Raw genomic sequence first — 15,119 nt, 5'->3', positions numbered from 1 at the left:
TGCTATACCTACAATTATTATATTAATTATAACATTGTTAAAGGCAAAACTAAAAAATTATTATAATTTTATATACATTCAAATAATTAATAACAATTTTTATCGGTACATAAAATTTAATTAAAAATATCTTATATAAAGAAACATGAAGTATATATTATACATACAATCCTACTGATATTATTAAATTATAACAATTAAATTACTGATGAATTGTTCCTTTTATTTTCGTAAAAAGCCACGTTCTAAAAGCTTTTTACATTCATTAAAATTTTAAAATAATAATAATAAAGTCCTTTGAGTTTTTTTCCCTGGTAAAAACGCGTTCCATATACTTTTTTTGAACCACAGTATAGGCTTGTTTATTTAACATTAAAAAATAAGGGATTTTCAGGTAAAGATTTTATAAAAAAAGATATTATTTTATGTTTAGTTACAGTAATAAAAAATTATTATTTTTAAATTTTATGATATCTTTCTTTATTTTTTTTATAAAAATAATTTATTATTATTTTATTTCAAAATTTTACGATATTTTCGTGTATTCACCTCTTTAAGTTTAAAACATTTTTTTTCATCTACTGCATTGAGTAGCTTTTTAAAATAATACTCTCTCCGTTTAAAAGTGTAAGATATTTTTTGAGGAATTGAGTATTTAAAAATATAAGATATTTTTAATCTTTTAAAGTGTAATTGTTGTCTTTTTTTCATAAGTGCCCATATTGATAAATAAATTTATATTTATTATAAGGTATTTAATAAGAGTAAATATGAAAAGATATGGTTAGTTAAAAGGTAGGTAACTACTTTATTAGGGGTGAGATTCAATTAAAAATGCCTTATATTTTTAAATGGAGGAAGAAAAAAATTTACTTTTTTTAAATTTTAATTATTTTTAAAATTTTAAACAAATATCATAAAAACTTATAAAATAGGTTTTTTTAAAAAATAAGTGATTTTTTTGTAAAATAAATTACAACAAGTGAGCTCACAGGACACCTTTTGGAAATCTAATTACCTGGATCAAAATATTAAGATATTTAGTAATTTTTATAATTATTTTTTTAACTATATTTCTGCTTCATTTATATAAAAGATTAATAAAAGTATAATTAAAAAAATATAAAATTTTTAAACAATTAAGGTTTTTACTAAATTTTTCTTAAAAAAATGTCATGTTGTAATTAATGAAGATAAGAAAGGATTTTTTCAAATACACAGTAAGTTTAAGTGATTTAGGATTTGAAAAATACGTCTATTTTGTTAAAACATATTTTCAGTTAGGTCTTTGGGCTTGCTGAGAGTTTTTATATTACATTGAGCTCCAAATGCAAATTTCTATATTTTGGAGACCCAAAGTGAGATTCTCCTTAAAATCTATCTTTCACTTGAATAGTTTGAAAAAATTTTAATGGAAGAGAAGAGGGATGAGGTGAAGTTTCAAGTGAAGATGAAAAAAAAAAAATTGAAAGTGATAAACTTATTTTTATTTTTTAATTTACATGAAACGAAAATGAAAGGTGATAAATATGCAATAGCTAGTGACAAGGGCATAAAACCATCAATAATGAAAACATGAATAAAATGAAAGGTTTAAAGTGATTAAATTTTAAATAATAACTAAGGCACAGAAAAATGTTAAAATTTAAGAGAAATTATAATAGGAAATTGATCTAAATATAGATTTTTATGTTTTTAATTAGAAGATTTGGTCCAAATTTAAATTCTTATTAATTCAAACATAACATTAAAAGATTAATATTCTGCTTATAAAGCGTATAATTCGTGTATCATCTAGATTTTATTTACCCACATTCCGAGTTCATTAATTTAATTATACAGTAAAGACACAAGTGTGATGAATTTCATTATTTTTCTTAAAAAACATATTCTAGTCGGTGAGAAGAAGCGATGGATATGAGAAAGCAATATTTCATAATGTTATGAAATATTGGGCGACATGATTAATTGACATTTTTAGGCCACAGCATGGCCAGTTAATTGACCTGACGGGAACGTTTATTTACACAACAAAATACAAAACAAAGAAACATTAAGATGAAGTGAAGGCGTTGCCCATGAAACTGACTTTTCAGACGTACGTCCATTTCACACCACGCTAAAAATGACTTCCACTGGATTCACTTCTGCACTTATACTCTGTTTGATTGGAGAGAAAATATGAGAGGAAATAACATTAAAAAAAAAAGAAAAAATGCATTTTTTTTTGTTCAGATGAAGAAGAAAAAGTGAAAGAAAAGAAAAATTAAGAAAAAAAAGGTACGGACCGTTGCATTTCCCACTCAACTTTTCTTTTAAAAGGTAAAAAAATTTTGAAAATAAATTTTTATTTTTACTACCTATCCTCCCCTCTCTTTTTCTCTTTTACCCGCTTTAATTACATTAATTTTTCATAAGCAATTAGATTTTGATCTCATGAAAATTTGAGTCTTTAGCTTTCAAGAATTAATTTAAATTTAACAACTGATTGTAATATAATTTGATTTAATGATATTGATTTTAATATAATTAATTTGATTTCAAAAAATAAAAAACAGAATTTGCATCGTTCGCTTTCTATATTTTTTTAACAACTAATTTGATTGTAAATTAATTTGATGATGTTAATTTTAATATAATTTATTTTTTCAATTTATTTTTACAAAGATAATTACATTAGATATGATATATATTGATATAAGGATATTATAGTCATTATAATATTTATTCATTTTCTTTCCTTCCTATTTTCTCCTATCCATTCAAACACAATGAATGATAACATTTTTTTTTTCTAGTTTTCTCTTTTTTTCATTTTGTTTCCTTCTATTTTTTTTTCTTTTAACTTTTTTTTTTATCTAAACAGAGGGTTAAAGATAGATTGTACTGTATCATCTGCCTCTTATAATTTACCTTTTACCGTTATTACTTTTATATAACACGATAATAATCGTTTTCTTTAATTAAATAATTATTAAAGATTGTCATATGAAATTAAGAAAGTATAAAAAATTAAAATTTTAGAATGTATAATGTACATAAAGAGTGTTCTGATGATCATGTGTCTTTTATTTTCATTTCTGAAAAAAAAATATTTTGATGTATTTTATGGTTTTATCATTTGATTGTTTTTTGCATATTTTTAAAACATATTAATGGAAAATTATAATTTTTAACCTCTATAATTTTTTAATTAAAGATTTAATTCTTAAAGTTGTGATCAACTTTAACCCTATTGCTTTGGGGATAACGTGCCAATGATGTGACAATAACGTTTGGCAGTAGTAGAAGCTTTAACCAAAACCAACTGTATACTTTTTTATGAACTGATTCCTTGATTAAAAATCTGTACTCTCCTAATATTAATTATTTTTGCATTATTTTACCCTTATTAATAATAATAAGACCATGCAAAAGAGTATCAAATGGCACAAAATAAAAAAAGAGGTTACTAAAATATTATATTTTAATATTTTTAGGCTGTTTAATGAATTTCTTAGGTGCCATTTGGTTTAATCCATGGACAAAATCCTTTTCATGACGTGAAAATATTAAGATATACGTCTCGTATCTATTACTCCCCCTGTTTCATATATATATATATATAACCAACTCAATGGCTTATATTTTTGGACCAAGTGGAGTTTTAAAAAATGCCCTATATTATGATTTAGATGAAGTAATGGTTTTAAAATAAAAACGTAATAATTTTTAAAAATTTTATCACAAAAAATTCTTTACCATTCAAGAGAGGTATACAGATTTTATTTAATGAAAATTAAAAATATATGATTTTAATAGATAATCTTTTCGTTAAAAAATATAAAGTATTTTTACTTAAATTTTTGCACCCAATAAAATAGTCACTCCTTCTATTTAAAAAAGTAAGGTATTTTTAATAGAACGTTTCACTTTAAAATAAATAAGTGATTTATTTATTATGAAAAATTTTGAAAAAAAAATATTAATTATATTTCTTGAAATATTAAAAATGACCTATATTTTTAAACATCCAATTCTTAAAAAATACCTTATTTTTTTAAATGGGGGGAGTATAAAAGAGAGTCTTGATGGTATTATAATGATATGTTAATGCATTGTATTTTAATATTTAATTTAATTAACTTATGCTCTTATTATAATTTAATAGATATTAAAAGTTATTTTTATAAAAATATTGATATTTATTATAGACATAAATTATGTGCCTGTTGATTTATTTTGCTAGGTCCGTCGCTGAGTGTATACATGTGTGTATATACACACACATTCAAAAGTAAGGATTTTCATGGGTACATGTTTGAATATGGAATATTGGAATATTCTTTATTTAGAATTCATCTTCAACTCTTATCATCAAAACTAGCCTCAACCAAGGGAAAAGTTTTTAATTTCTTCTCCCCTTTTTCTTTGTTGTTCATTATGAGGCAACTGTCTCCACTCCCCATCACGTAACTTTGCTTGTTCCTTCCAACACTTGCCTTCCCCAAGAAGATTGAAATGCCTCATCTTTTCCCTCTTGGTACTCCCAAACTCTCATTAATGTCGTCCAAGTAGCCATGCCCATTGCTGCTTCAGAACAAAAAAAAAAAATATATTTACGTTGCTTATTAAAAAAAGGCATTTATTAGATAAATCTACTTTCGATCTTAGCATAAAATACTCCATCTATTCTTTATTAATATAGGCACCTTATAAAAAAGATGAGTGTTCCCAGTTAATTATTACAAGTAACATGATGGGATATTAATTACTTTTTTAATTTTCATACTACCTCTATTTACAACTATTAACTATAAGAGAATATAATGCAAATTCAGTTTTTTTATTTAACTATGGGTTAAAAAATTATACTATTTCCAAATAAAATTAATGATTTAACCACTTATGGTGATGAGGTGATTAGAGGTGGAGTGAGCAACGTTGTCCTAAACATAATTAATGGCTAACCAGCAGGAATTCAGATTCTCTATTACTACTTTTTCCTAATTTCTAATTTCTAATTTCAAATATTGTTGGCATGCACTTACAGAAAATATCGAAAGGCAAAATCTTACAAAATACTATTAAAGAAAATCCGACAGCAGCAGAAATAGCATACGATTGGATTTTCAAGGAAGACGATGGTTGTGGGTTAGTGGGGTTCGTCACTCGTAGATTGTTAATGTCTATCTACCAAAACATCCCAACAGAAAAAAAAACAAAAGAAAAAAAAAAGAGAGCATTTAAACGCCCATCTCGTTCATTCATGATTCAAACTACTTGTATTAATGCCTTTGTGTTTCTTTTCCACAACCCTCAACTACTTGCCCTTTCACTTGGGTTTATGTTCCCTTCTCCACTCCTCTTGTGATAAACCAAAAACAAAATTGCTTTCTACTTCTTCCTTTTCACCTAAGTTAACCAACTTCACATTTATATTATCCTTAAAATTATTTAAAAAGTATTTGACTTTTCAGTTTTATCTTTTGCTGTTATTTGAATTGAAATGACAATAAATAAATAAAAGATAAAATTAAAAAAAATTAATTATTCTAACTTTTTTATGTTAGTATCGGGGACAAAAATAAACTTTTAAACTTTGTCTTGTATCAAGTTTTAAACTTTGTCTTATATCAAGTACGGGATGGGGTTAACATTTCCTCTACCCTTTTGTATTAATCATCTTCTACAATAAATTGAGGATTTTATATATTAGTAACTTTACATAAAAAATAGGACATTAATGATCAGATATTTCCAAAATCACTCCCATCCAGAACTCCCCGTAAAATCACTCTTACTTTTAGATCTTTTTAACTACTTAACGACCTCTACTTGTATATGGTGAGATAAGTAGAAATCCCCACATTTAAGGCATGAGTGACTATTATCCAAAATCTAAACGTGAGTAAACTTAACCTAATGTTAGAAGTAATAGTCATCAACTCAAGCTTTGAGTTTTTGAATTAATATATAGTGTCCTCCACTTCTGACTTCCGTGTTCTGCTGCTCATTTGTTTTCGCCAACCCATTCTTGAATACGTTAGCTGTTACTATTATTTATAAAAATGTTAAATATGTAGTACTATAGAGTGGGAAGAGATCTTAAAAATTAGAAATATAACAAATGAAGGTGATGTTTAATACAAAAACATTGGGCGTGAACATTGAAAATTGTGATGTTCTGTGGAATTGGAAGCGAAAGTAGTGTGGTTCCTTGAGAACTAAGGAAGCAAGTGAGATGGACAGAGTTAATTGGGGGTCGGTTCTGCACATTTATTGCAATTTACCAACAACTACCCAATCCCATTAATGTCTTCTCCTTCCTCTTCTCCTTCCTCCTCGTCCACAGCCACCATTCCCAGCTACTCATGCTTGCCATAAGAATATCCTCACCATTCCCCTCCAATTATACCTCCTCCTTCCTTCTGCATGAGCCTTCTTTCCTCATATATCAGTCAAAATCCTCTCGTCACACATAATTCATTTCTCTCATTCACGCTTTTCTCGCTCTCCTTTACCCTTTAAATGCCTTCCCTTCAATCCTTGGCTTTTTCATAATTCTCACCCTTCACTGTCTTTTTACAAAAGAAAACACTGGTGTTGCTGCTGGTAAAGATCGGAACTTCTGCGAGTTAGTATTATGGAGATAGAGGCCAGCAGGGCGGTCGGTAATAATGGGACGTCCGCGATCCCGGCGCTGAGTCCTCTCAGCGAGACGCTGTGGAGGGAGGCCAAGGCTAACGTCGACTTCGTCGGAGATGTGTCGGCCAGGTTGACATGGAAGGATCTCACCGTCATGGTCACCCTTGGCAACGGAGAGACCCAGAATGTCCTCGAAGGCCTCACCGGCTACGCTGAGCCCGGCACCTTCACCGCCCTCATGGGCCCCTCCGGCTCCGGCAAGTCCACTCTCCTCGACGCCCTCTCCAGTCGTCTAGCCGCCAACGCCTTCCTCTCCGGACAAATCCTCCTCAACGGTCGCAAAGCCAAGCTCTCTTTCGGCACTGCAGTGAGTTTCACTCTTTTACACACACACACACACACACACATCTGTGTGCGTTCTTCTTGTTACTGTGTGACTGTTCATCTTCTCGTTTCCTTGTTGACGCTTGATTTGTTGCTTTATTTCTTGAAAAAACGTTGAATCTAAAATGAAGAGACAAAATAAGAAAAACAGGTAAAGAGAAAACGAAAAACTTGAATGAGATTCCAACAAGTGAGGAACGGTTTGATTCACTGATTGTTTGAGATTCAGTATTCAGAAAAGTTTCAAATAATGACAAACATAACATTTAACCAAAAAAAAAAATCATAATAAATTTGGCATAAAAACAATGAAGAAATCTGGTAAGGGCATTGTTTTTTGCCTCCTCCCGTTCGGGGGTATTTTCCCTTTCAAGTAAAAGGTGTTTGAAACGCAGGCATATGTGACGCAAGACGACAACCTCATAGGAACCTTGACAGTACGAGAAACGATATCGTATTCGGCTCGTCTGAGGCTGCCGGATAAGATGCCTTGGTCGGACAAGCGAGCTCTGGTGGAGAGCACAATAGTAGCCATGGGGCTTCAGGATTGTGCCGACACGGTGATCGGGAACTGGCATCTCCGGGGGATCAGTGGCGGAGAGAAGAGAAGAGTTAGCATTGCTCTGGAGATCTTGATGAGGCCCAGGCTGCTCTTTCTTGATGAGCCTACCAGTGGACTCGACAGGTTTCGTTTCATGCTTTTGTCTCCGTCTTCTTCATCTAGATTTTTATGATTGGAATATTTGGAACAAGTTAATTTGTCTTTTGTTTCTGAACAGCAAGATTTGTTGTTTTCTTTGTGTTTGGAACTTTCTTGCTCTGTTTTTAATCTCCCTCTCCGTAACTGTAACTTGTTTTCTGTGTTTTCCATTTCCTGCCTGGGGTTAGATTGAATAATAAAAAATTCATGCTAATTAACTCCATTAGATTCTTGATGGAATTTCGTTCTTTCGTTTTAATGTTCTTGGAATGTGATTGAAAGTGACATTTTTTATTTATATTTTTTTAAAAGTAAAATTTACTATATATGTTAGTCCTTAATTAATTATCAGTGTACTTGATAGGATTTTACTTTGAATAATGGACTTGGTGATTGTTGACTGTAAAGATCTCTTAATCCTCTGATTAGTTCTTTGACTTAGCTTTAAGAAAACTATTTTCATATTAGGATTCTAATCACAACGGTTACCTCAGTTCAATAAAAAAAGGGTTACCGACTGGATAAACTGGCATTCGTGATACCTTTTTCTTTTTTTAAAAAATATTTGTCATTTTCATGCTTAGCTTTAACCTCGGTGTTGCTTGATGGCCTCTCAAGAAAAAAGATGCTAAAAATATTATATAAGAATTCTTAGGCGGGAATTCTTGGTTTTTATTGTCTCCTAGTGATTGTTCACTTTCTAATTTTTTTATTTTATTTGTGTTTGTATCAGTGCCTCAGCTTTCTTTGTGACCCAAACACTACGAGCCCTTGCAAGGGATGGCCGAACTGTGATAGCTTCTATTCACCAACCCAGCAGTGAAGTCTTTGAACTTTTTGACCAACTGTACCTTCTTTCTGGCGGCAAAACTGTTTACTTTGGCCAAGCTTCTGAAGCTTACGAGGTATTATCATAATTAACTTTTTACCATTTCCTCTTATTCCTCTACGTTAATTTCCATAACGTAGTTCTTTTTTCATGTGAACAATATTTAATTTACCATATTATTTCATGCAAATGTGCAGTTCTTTGCACAAGCTAGCTTCCCATGCCCTGCTTTAAGGAACCCTTCAGATCATTTCCTTAGATGCATCAACTCTGACTTTGACAAAGTCAAGGCCACACTCAAAGGCTCCATGAAACTCAGGGTACTGTCTAATTTCAATATCTTCGTTAATTCTGCCACAGATTTTCTTTCATTTATTATATGCCTTGGATAACATTTGCATAATTGAATCTGGGTTTTTCAGTTTGAAGGAAGTGATGACCCTCTGGACAAGATAACTACAGCTGAAGCTATCAGGACTCTCATAGATTATTATCGCACTTCTCAGTACTCTTATGCTGCTATACAGAAGGTGGATGAGATATCTAAAGTGGTGAGTTCAATGAAAGCCATTAATTGTTCCTGACCCATCATTTATGGTGTTTGTTGTATGAATTAGTTTCTGAAGTAAGCTCTGTTCATTCTCACGGATGATTCTGCAGAAAGGAACAGTGCTGGATTCTGGAGGAAGTCAGGCCAGTTTCTTCATGCAGGCTTTTACATTAACCAAGAGATCATTCATCAACATGTCAAGGGATTTTGGATACTACTGGCTTCGGCTCGTCATCTACATTGTTGTCACTGTCTGCATTGGAACCATCTATTTGAACGTTGGAACTGGCTACAATTCCATCCTGGTACTTCTTTTCTTGCTTCTTAGACTTCACTTTCAGTCCCAGCTGTCACTTTTGTAAATATGCAATATACCCTTTATGTTACACAAAAGAGGAAGAGGTTTGCAAAGCTTAACAGCTCACTGAAATTTTGGGTAATTTACACAGACCTTCTTGTGTTTTGTTGAAAATTACAAGGAATCATTATCACGGGGGCAATTTTTAAGATCCTACATAGGAAGAAACGTGTCTGAGTTTACTTTCTGGTTGTTTCATTTAGGCAAGAGGTTCATGTGCCTCCTTTGTGTTCGGCTTTGTCACTTTCATGTCAATTGGTGGGTTCCCTTCATTTGTTGAAGACATGAAGGTACGTCTCTGTCACTGCACAATCTTGATCTTGAAGAAGTAATGTTTGATGTTTGAATCACACGTGAAAGTATAACTAGATTATCATATTGCATATATAATATATGAGAATGTTGGTGTGATGGATTGCAGGTTTTCCAAAGGGAGAGGCTGAATGGGCATTATGGGGTGGTATCATTTGTGATAAGCAACACATTATCTGCAATGCCATTTCTGATACTGATAACATTTCTGTCTGGAACCATTTGTTACTTCATGGTTCGTCTCCACCCTGGCTTCTGGCACTATCTCTTCTTTGTCCTGTGCCTTTATGCCAGTGTCACTGTGGTTGAGAGCTTGATGATGGCCATTGCCAGTATTGTCCCCAACTTCCTCATGGGTATCATCATTGGTGCTGGTATTCAGGTATAAATGTTACAGTTTTTATAGAAGATTACATATAGATTCTCGTAGATTCCAAAAATAATTGTTTTTTTGCTACTGAACCTATGGTTGAGAGCCTCTGAATTGGAAAAACAAACAGTCTAATGAACGGGAGAAAAGTTGCATTGTCAGGAGCATTGTGTCTTATCTTTTGGCACTTTAGGTTAAGTTTTAATTCCACGTTGAACATGCTTTAAAGAGGTTTTAGCTCAGTAAATTGTCATGTGACGTTAAAGATCGTAACATATCAGTAATCTCCTGGTACCTTGATAATATTTCAGGGCATATTCATGTTGGTTTCTGGCTACTTCAGGCTCCCACATGACATCCCAAAGCCATTCTGGCGCTACCCAATGTCTTATATCAGTTTCCACTTCTGGGCATTACAGGTAATTAAAGAAGAAAATCATGAGCACAATACATAGATTAACTTAACTGGGTTATTTGCTGATGAGAAAGCGACGAAATTGTTGCAGGGTCAATACCAGAATGATCTCAAAGGCCTGATCTTTGACAACCAGACACCGGATCTGCCCAAGATTCCGGGAGAGTACATTCTGGAGAATGTGTTCCAGATCGATGTGAGCAGATCGAAGTGGATTGATTTGGCAGTGATATTCAGCATGATCGCCATCTATCGCATAATCTTCTTCATCATGATCAAGATCAACGAGGATGTGACTCCATGGGTGAGGGGTTACATGGCCAGGAGAAGAATGCAGCAGAAGAGTGGGACACAGAACACCACCATTGCTCCTGATGTTCTCACTCAATCTCCTTCTCTCCGAACCTATATCACAAGCCAATCCAGTGGTGGTGCTAGGAAAAGGTAAGGACGTAACCGAGAACAATGAAGATCAGAAGAAGAAGAGGGAGCTTCCTCGTTCTTCGCCACGACAAGTGTGTGAATGAATGAAACGATACGAGGGTTTTAATTAAAGTAGGGTTAAGCTTATTCGATTATTTAACATTCTGAATATATTCTTATATATTTATACTACTTGATGAGATGACTATGTACGTAGTTGTTAATTTGCATCATCCTCTGGTTAGAGGGTGATGAGCTGAAATCATATATTGAAATTAATGCATGAAATAGTTCAAAGTCCCAAATTGTATTTCGTCTCTTATAGCTGATTAAGCTTACTTCCCGCACACGCATTAGGAACTTAGCCAACAAGATGAACACAAATTTAATTGGCTATAAATGTGATGGGCGCCAATAAGTTTGCTCATTGTTACTTGTCAAAGTTCTATGAAGGAAAAATGTTGGCTTCGACACCACATTCTGAAATCTTACAGCATGAAGCTTCACAGGCCGCACACCAGCCTTTATCAATGAAATTTGGCAGTATTTTGGAGAAATCTTCGGACAGTAATAATTAATCCCATCCTATCTTTTAGGAATGTGTGGCAGGCACAAAAATCATTTAATCGTTTAGATCATATTCAACTAACAGTTTATAATATTTATTTATTTTATTCATAAGTCAATTTTAATATATTTTTTTAAAATTAATAAAAATTTTTTAGACTTATTAACTTTATCTAAAAATTTAATAAATTTTTAACTTTACCCATATTAAAAATATATATAATTTAATAACATTTTTTTAATATTTATGGAGGGTAAAAGTAAAAAATTAACATACAAAATCATTCTTTCTTTACTTTATAAATAAAACTAGGAGTATTTGTTTTTTTTTTTAAATATTAAAATGAAATTTTCAAAAGCTACCCGGTTCAAACTTGTATGATCAGAATGAAGGGTCAACTGTAGATGTGGTGCTGATGAATCTACATATATGATTCTCTATGTCCATATAATAGAACATAGAGGTAATTTATAGCCTTGTTCAATCTACAGTCAATTAAGCGTGTTCATACTATTATTTTACTATTGATTTTTTTATTTGTCATTTCTTTCATTTTCTGTAACAAACAACATGCCAAATGCTATTATATAATATTTTACAAACCTGAATGGCCGGCATAATAATATAAGTAAGTGATTTACTTGACTATTTTTTTTTTTTTGGGGATAATAGACGACTAGTATTTCACTAACATGAAGAGTCATTCTTTTGAATTTTGAAGAGACAGACTCAAGTGATGGTACGTAGAATTATTTGTCCAAATTTGATACTTCAGTACATTAATTTTTGTTTATATTAAGATTAAAATAATTTCCTCATAAAGATGCACACAACTATTTTACATTTAATGTTTAGATTTAAGAGTTAGCAGGACAATACTTTTTTTTTTTTGACTCCCGGTGTAGCCAGGCCCAATTTTAGATTGGAGAAGGCTAGGCATTGGGCCGAATAGGGTCCTGAAGCATGAAGCAATAATTTAAAACTTGAACCTTATATCATTTCAAGTTGATATTTGAATGGTTGGTAAAAAAAAAAAAATATTTGAATGGAAAAAATTTATATATTTAGCCTCATATACTTAAGATACTTATTTTTAATTAGATTAAAAGATTCATATCTTTTATAATTTATTCAATTTATAAATTTTTTTGTTATTATTATTATTATTGTTAATATATTAAAATCACAAATATTAATTTGATTGAATAAAATATATTATGTGTAGAAGTCTTACCTATTTGAATATATCATCTACACAGTAGAACTGAAAAACTGAAGGATGAAGCAACCCAAAAAAAAAACAAAGCATAGGTTAGAGGTTGTAACTTCACCGAGTATTAACTTAAAATTTGATAAATTGACTGCGATGATTTTTTTTTAATTTATTTTGAATATATATATAGACACACACACACACATATCCAAGTCAAAATAGTACCCATGATGTTTGTACAAGTTGTAGTTGCAATCGATCTTATGTACGACTTTTCAATATGAGATTCATAATATATTTTTGTTGATCCTCATGACATGTAGACGATGTCTATTTTTCCAATATGCAAAGCGTTTCTTTTTCAAATACATCATCACTAAACCAAAGGGAAATTACAACCTAGGATTTTTCTGGATTCAACAAATAAATACTCCTTACCTTATTTATATAAGATAGAGAAGGAATTTTTTTTTAATCCTATTTATAAGTTATGTCACTAATTTTTTATCACAATTTTTTTTATCATATTAAATATTGATAAGAGAAATTATGTTATCAAAATATGAAAAAATATAACTTTAACTCTTTGCACTTTGCTAGAGTTTTATTATAAGGTTTTGCATTTTTTTTTGTGTTTTAAATTTTTGAACTTTTATTTTTTTGATATTTTAAATTTTTTTGTAAGTAGTGTTACAAGAATAAAATAGTAAAAAAAAATTTTCTACGAAATTCGAATGAGGTGGATTGGTGATGAAGTGGAGTTTGTGCCAATCGTATGTTCTCATCAGGTCATGAGTTCGAATGTTAACAATGCAAAAGGGGGATTTTATATCTTGGCTTTAACCGAGTAAAATTACCATTTTACCCCTTCTGAAGAAACGAAACAGAACAATAGCACCATGGAGAGGAGTCAGAATGGATTTTTTTTTTTTTTTTTGACCAACGTCAGAATGGATTTCAAGCGACTGATATTTTTTCTCCTCCATCGTCGAATGCTCCGGAGTCCAGAATCCAGGTAGAGAGAAGCTTCGATCAACCTTTATCTCCCGCTCCCCCTTTTCGTTCTGATTTGGTTGCCGGCGTTCACCGTGAGTTCGCCGCGAGTTTGCTGCCACAAGGAGTTCGTTCAAGGTCGACCTGCTCATCCCTGTTTCCGCTTCCATCGACCTCTACATCCTTCTTCATTGTCGAAGCTGTAAAACTTTCTCCCTCCTCCCTCATTTCGTCCGTTTGTTGGTGGTGAGGCACGGAGGAGCTCAATTACTGAAGGAAGTCCGAGTTGCTGATCGTTCCTCCTCCCCTGCACCACCGTTGTTCTTCTTCCACCTCTGTCATCGGGTCTTTCATTCATCATCATCATCTTCTCTTGCTTCAAGTGCGTCCAACCCTCTCCCTTCTTCTCGTTTGTTCTGCTTGTGTATTCAATTAGTTGAGATTGTGATTTGTTTTCTTCCTTTCTCTGCTGCTGCCGTGAATAATGTGGAGGATGGGGATTTAATTTTCTTGAGTTAAGATTATGGAAGGAATGGAATTGGGAAGCTGATTAATTTATATAATTATGTTAGATAATTTTTGGGAATGAAATTGGATAGGGAGACGTTTGGTAATAGTTTGAGATTTAATGCCCACAAGGTATTTGTTAAAATGTTTAAGAGGGAGTCTTGTTATATAATGACCTGATGTATAAGATAACTATATTGTTAATTAAATCAACCATTATTAGAAGAAAATTAAGTTGAAAGTTTGATTAGTTCAAATATTAATATAGGACAACCTTTGGAAAGGGAATTGAAGAGGAAAAGAACTTGTTCTTATGGTTTAAGCATTATGCAAAATAAAATATGTTTTATATAATGTTTGAAAAAGGGAGATTTTGGATTTGGGGTGGCATAATATTTGTGATAGTCATGTCATCATTGATTAAATGATCATGGAAGGTATTTGTTCTTTGCAATGAAAGTTGAAGTGGAATTTAGAGATTTTTGGGAGAAATATTTGAGTGGGTAATTCAAGAACCAAATCACTCTTTATATATTTATTCTTGGGATATCTTTGGGATGTTTGATAATATGACTATTAGAAAGAGTTTTGTTTGGTTATTAATTTTTTGAAATTTTATAACTCTTATGAAGACATACTTGGCTTGGGTGATAATTATTCATGGATTAATTTGAGTTTTGTGAGGAATTCTAATCATGAAGCTATTGTGAGCTTAACTTGAGTATTGCAAACAAATTTGATGGTTATGGAGGTAATGTGTAGCTTGTTGAATTTTGTAGAGTTATACAGTTGTTGAGAAATTTTTGGGTAAGAAATTTAAATGTTGAAAACCTCTATTATGGGGTTTGAAAATTTGATATGTTTTGACAA

The 15,119-nt window shown here is 31.6% G+C and overlaps 1 protein-coding gene across 1 annotated transcript; it reads left to right on the top strand.

Moving 5' to 3' along the window:
• The first annotated feature begins 6,312 nt into the window (after positions 1–6,312).
• On the top strand, positions 6,313–11,273 carry LOC129292281 (ABC transporter G family member 11). Its single transcript, XM_054929858.1, has 10 exons — positions 6,313–6,994; positions 7,407–7,696; positions 8,445–8,616; positions 8,738–8,860; positions 8,963–9,091; positions 9,201–9,395; positions 9,652–9,738; positions 9,870–10,142; positions 10,442–10,549; positions 10,637–11,273. The coding sequence occupies exons 1-10, from the start codon at positions 6,626–6,628 to the stop codon at positions 10,991–10,993; spliced, it is 2,103 nt and encodes a 700-aa protein (XP_054785833.1). The 5' UTR covers positions 6,313–6,625; the 3' UTR covers positions 10,994–11,273.
• The last annotated feature ends 3,846 nt before the right edge of the window (positions 11,274–15,119 follow it).

This window comes from Prosopis cineraria, unplaced genomic scaffold, assembly GCF_029017545.1.
Source record: "Prosopis cineraria cultivar Desert tree isolate PC_DT_omini unplaced genomic scaffold, ASM2901754v1 PC14, whole genome shotgun sequence".
NCBI lineage: Eukaryota > Viridiplantae > Streptophyta > Magnoliopsida > Fabales > Fabaceae > Prosopis > Prosopis cineraria.
This window is presented reverse-complemented; position numbering and strand designations above follow the sequence as displayed.

What these genes read in the sequence shown, in the direction of transcription:
- LOC129292281 (XM_054929858.1), top strand. Translation starts at nt 6,626, where the DNA reads ATGGAGATAGAGGCCAGCAGGGCGGTCGGTAATAATGGGACGTCCGCG. An exon ending in TGGATGAGATATCTAAAGTG is followed by an intron (nt 9,092 to 9,200) that starts GTGAGTTCAATG and finishes ATGATTCTGCAG; the next exon opens with AAAGGAACAGTGCTGGATTC. An exon ending in TCCACTTCTGGGCATTACAG is followed by an intron (nt 10,550 to 10,636) that starts GTAATTAAAGAA and finishes AAATTGTTGCAG; the next exon opens with GGTCAATACCAGAATGATCT.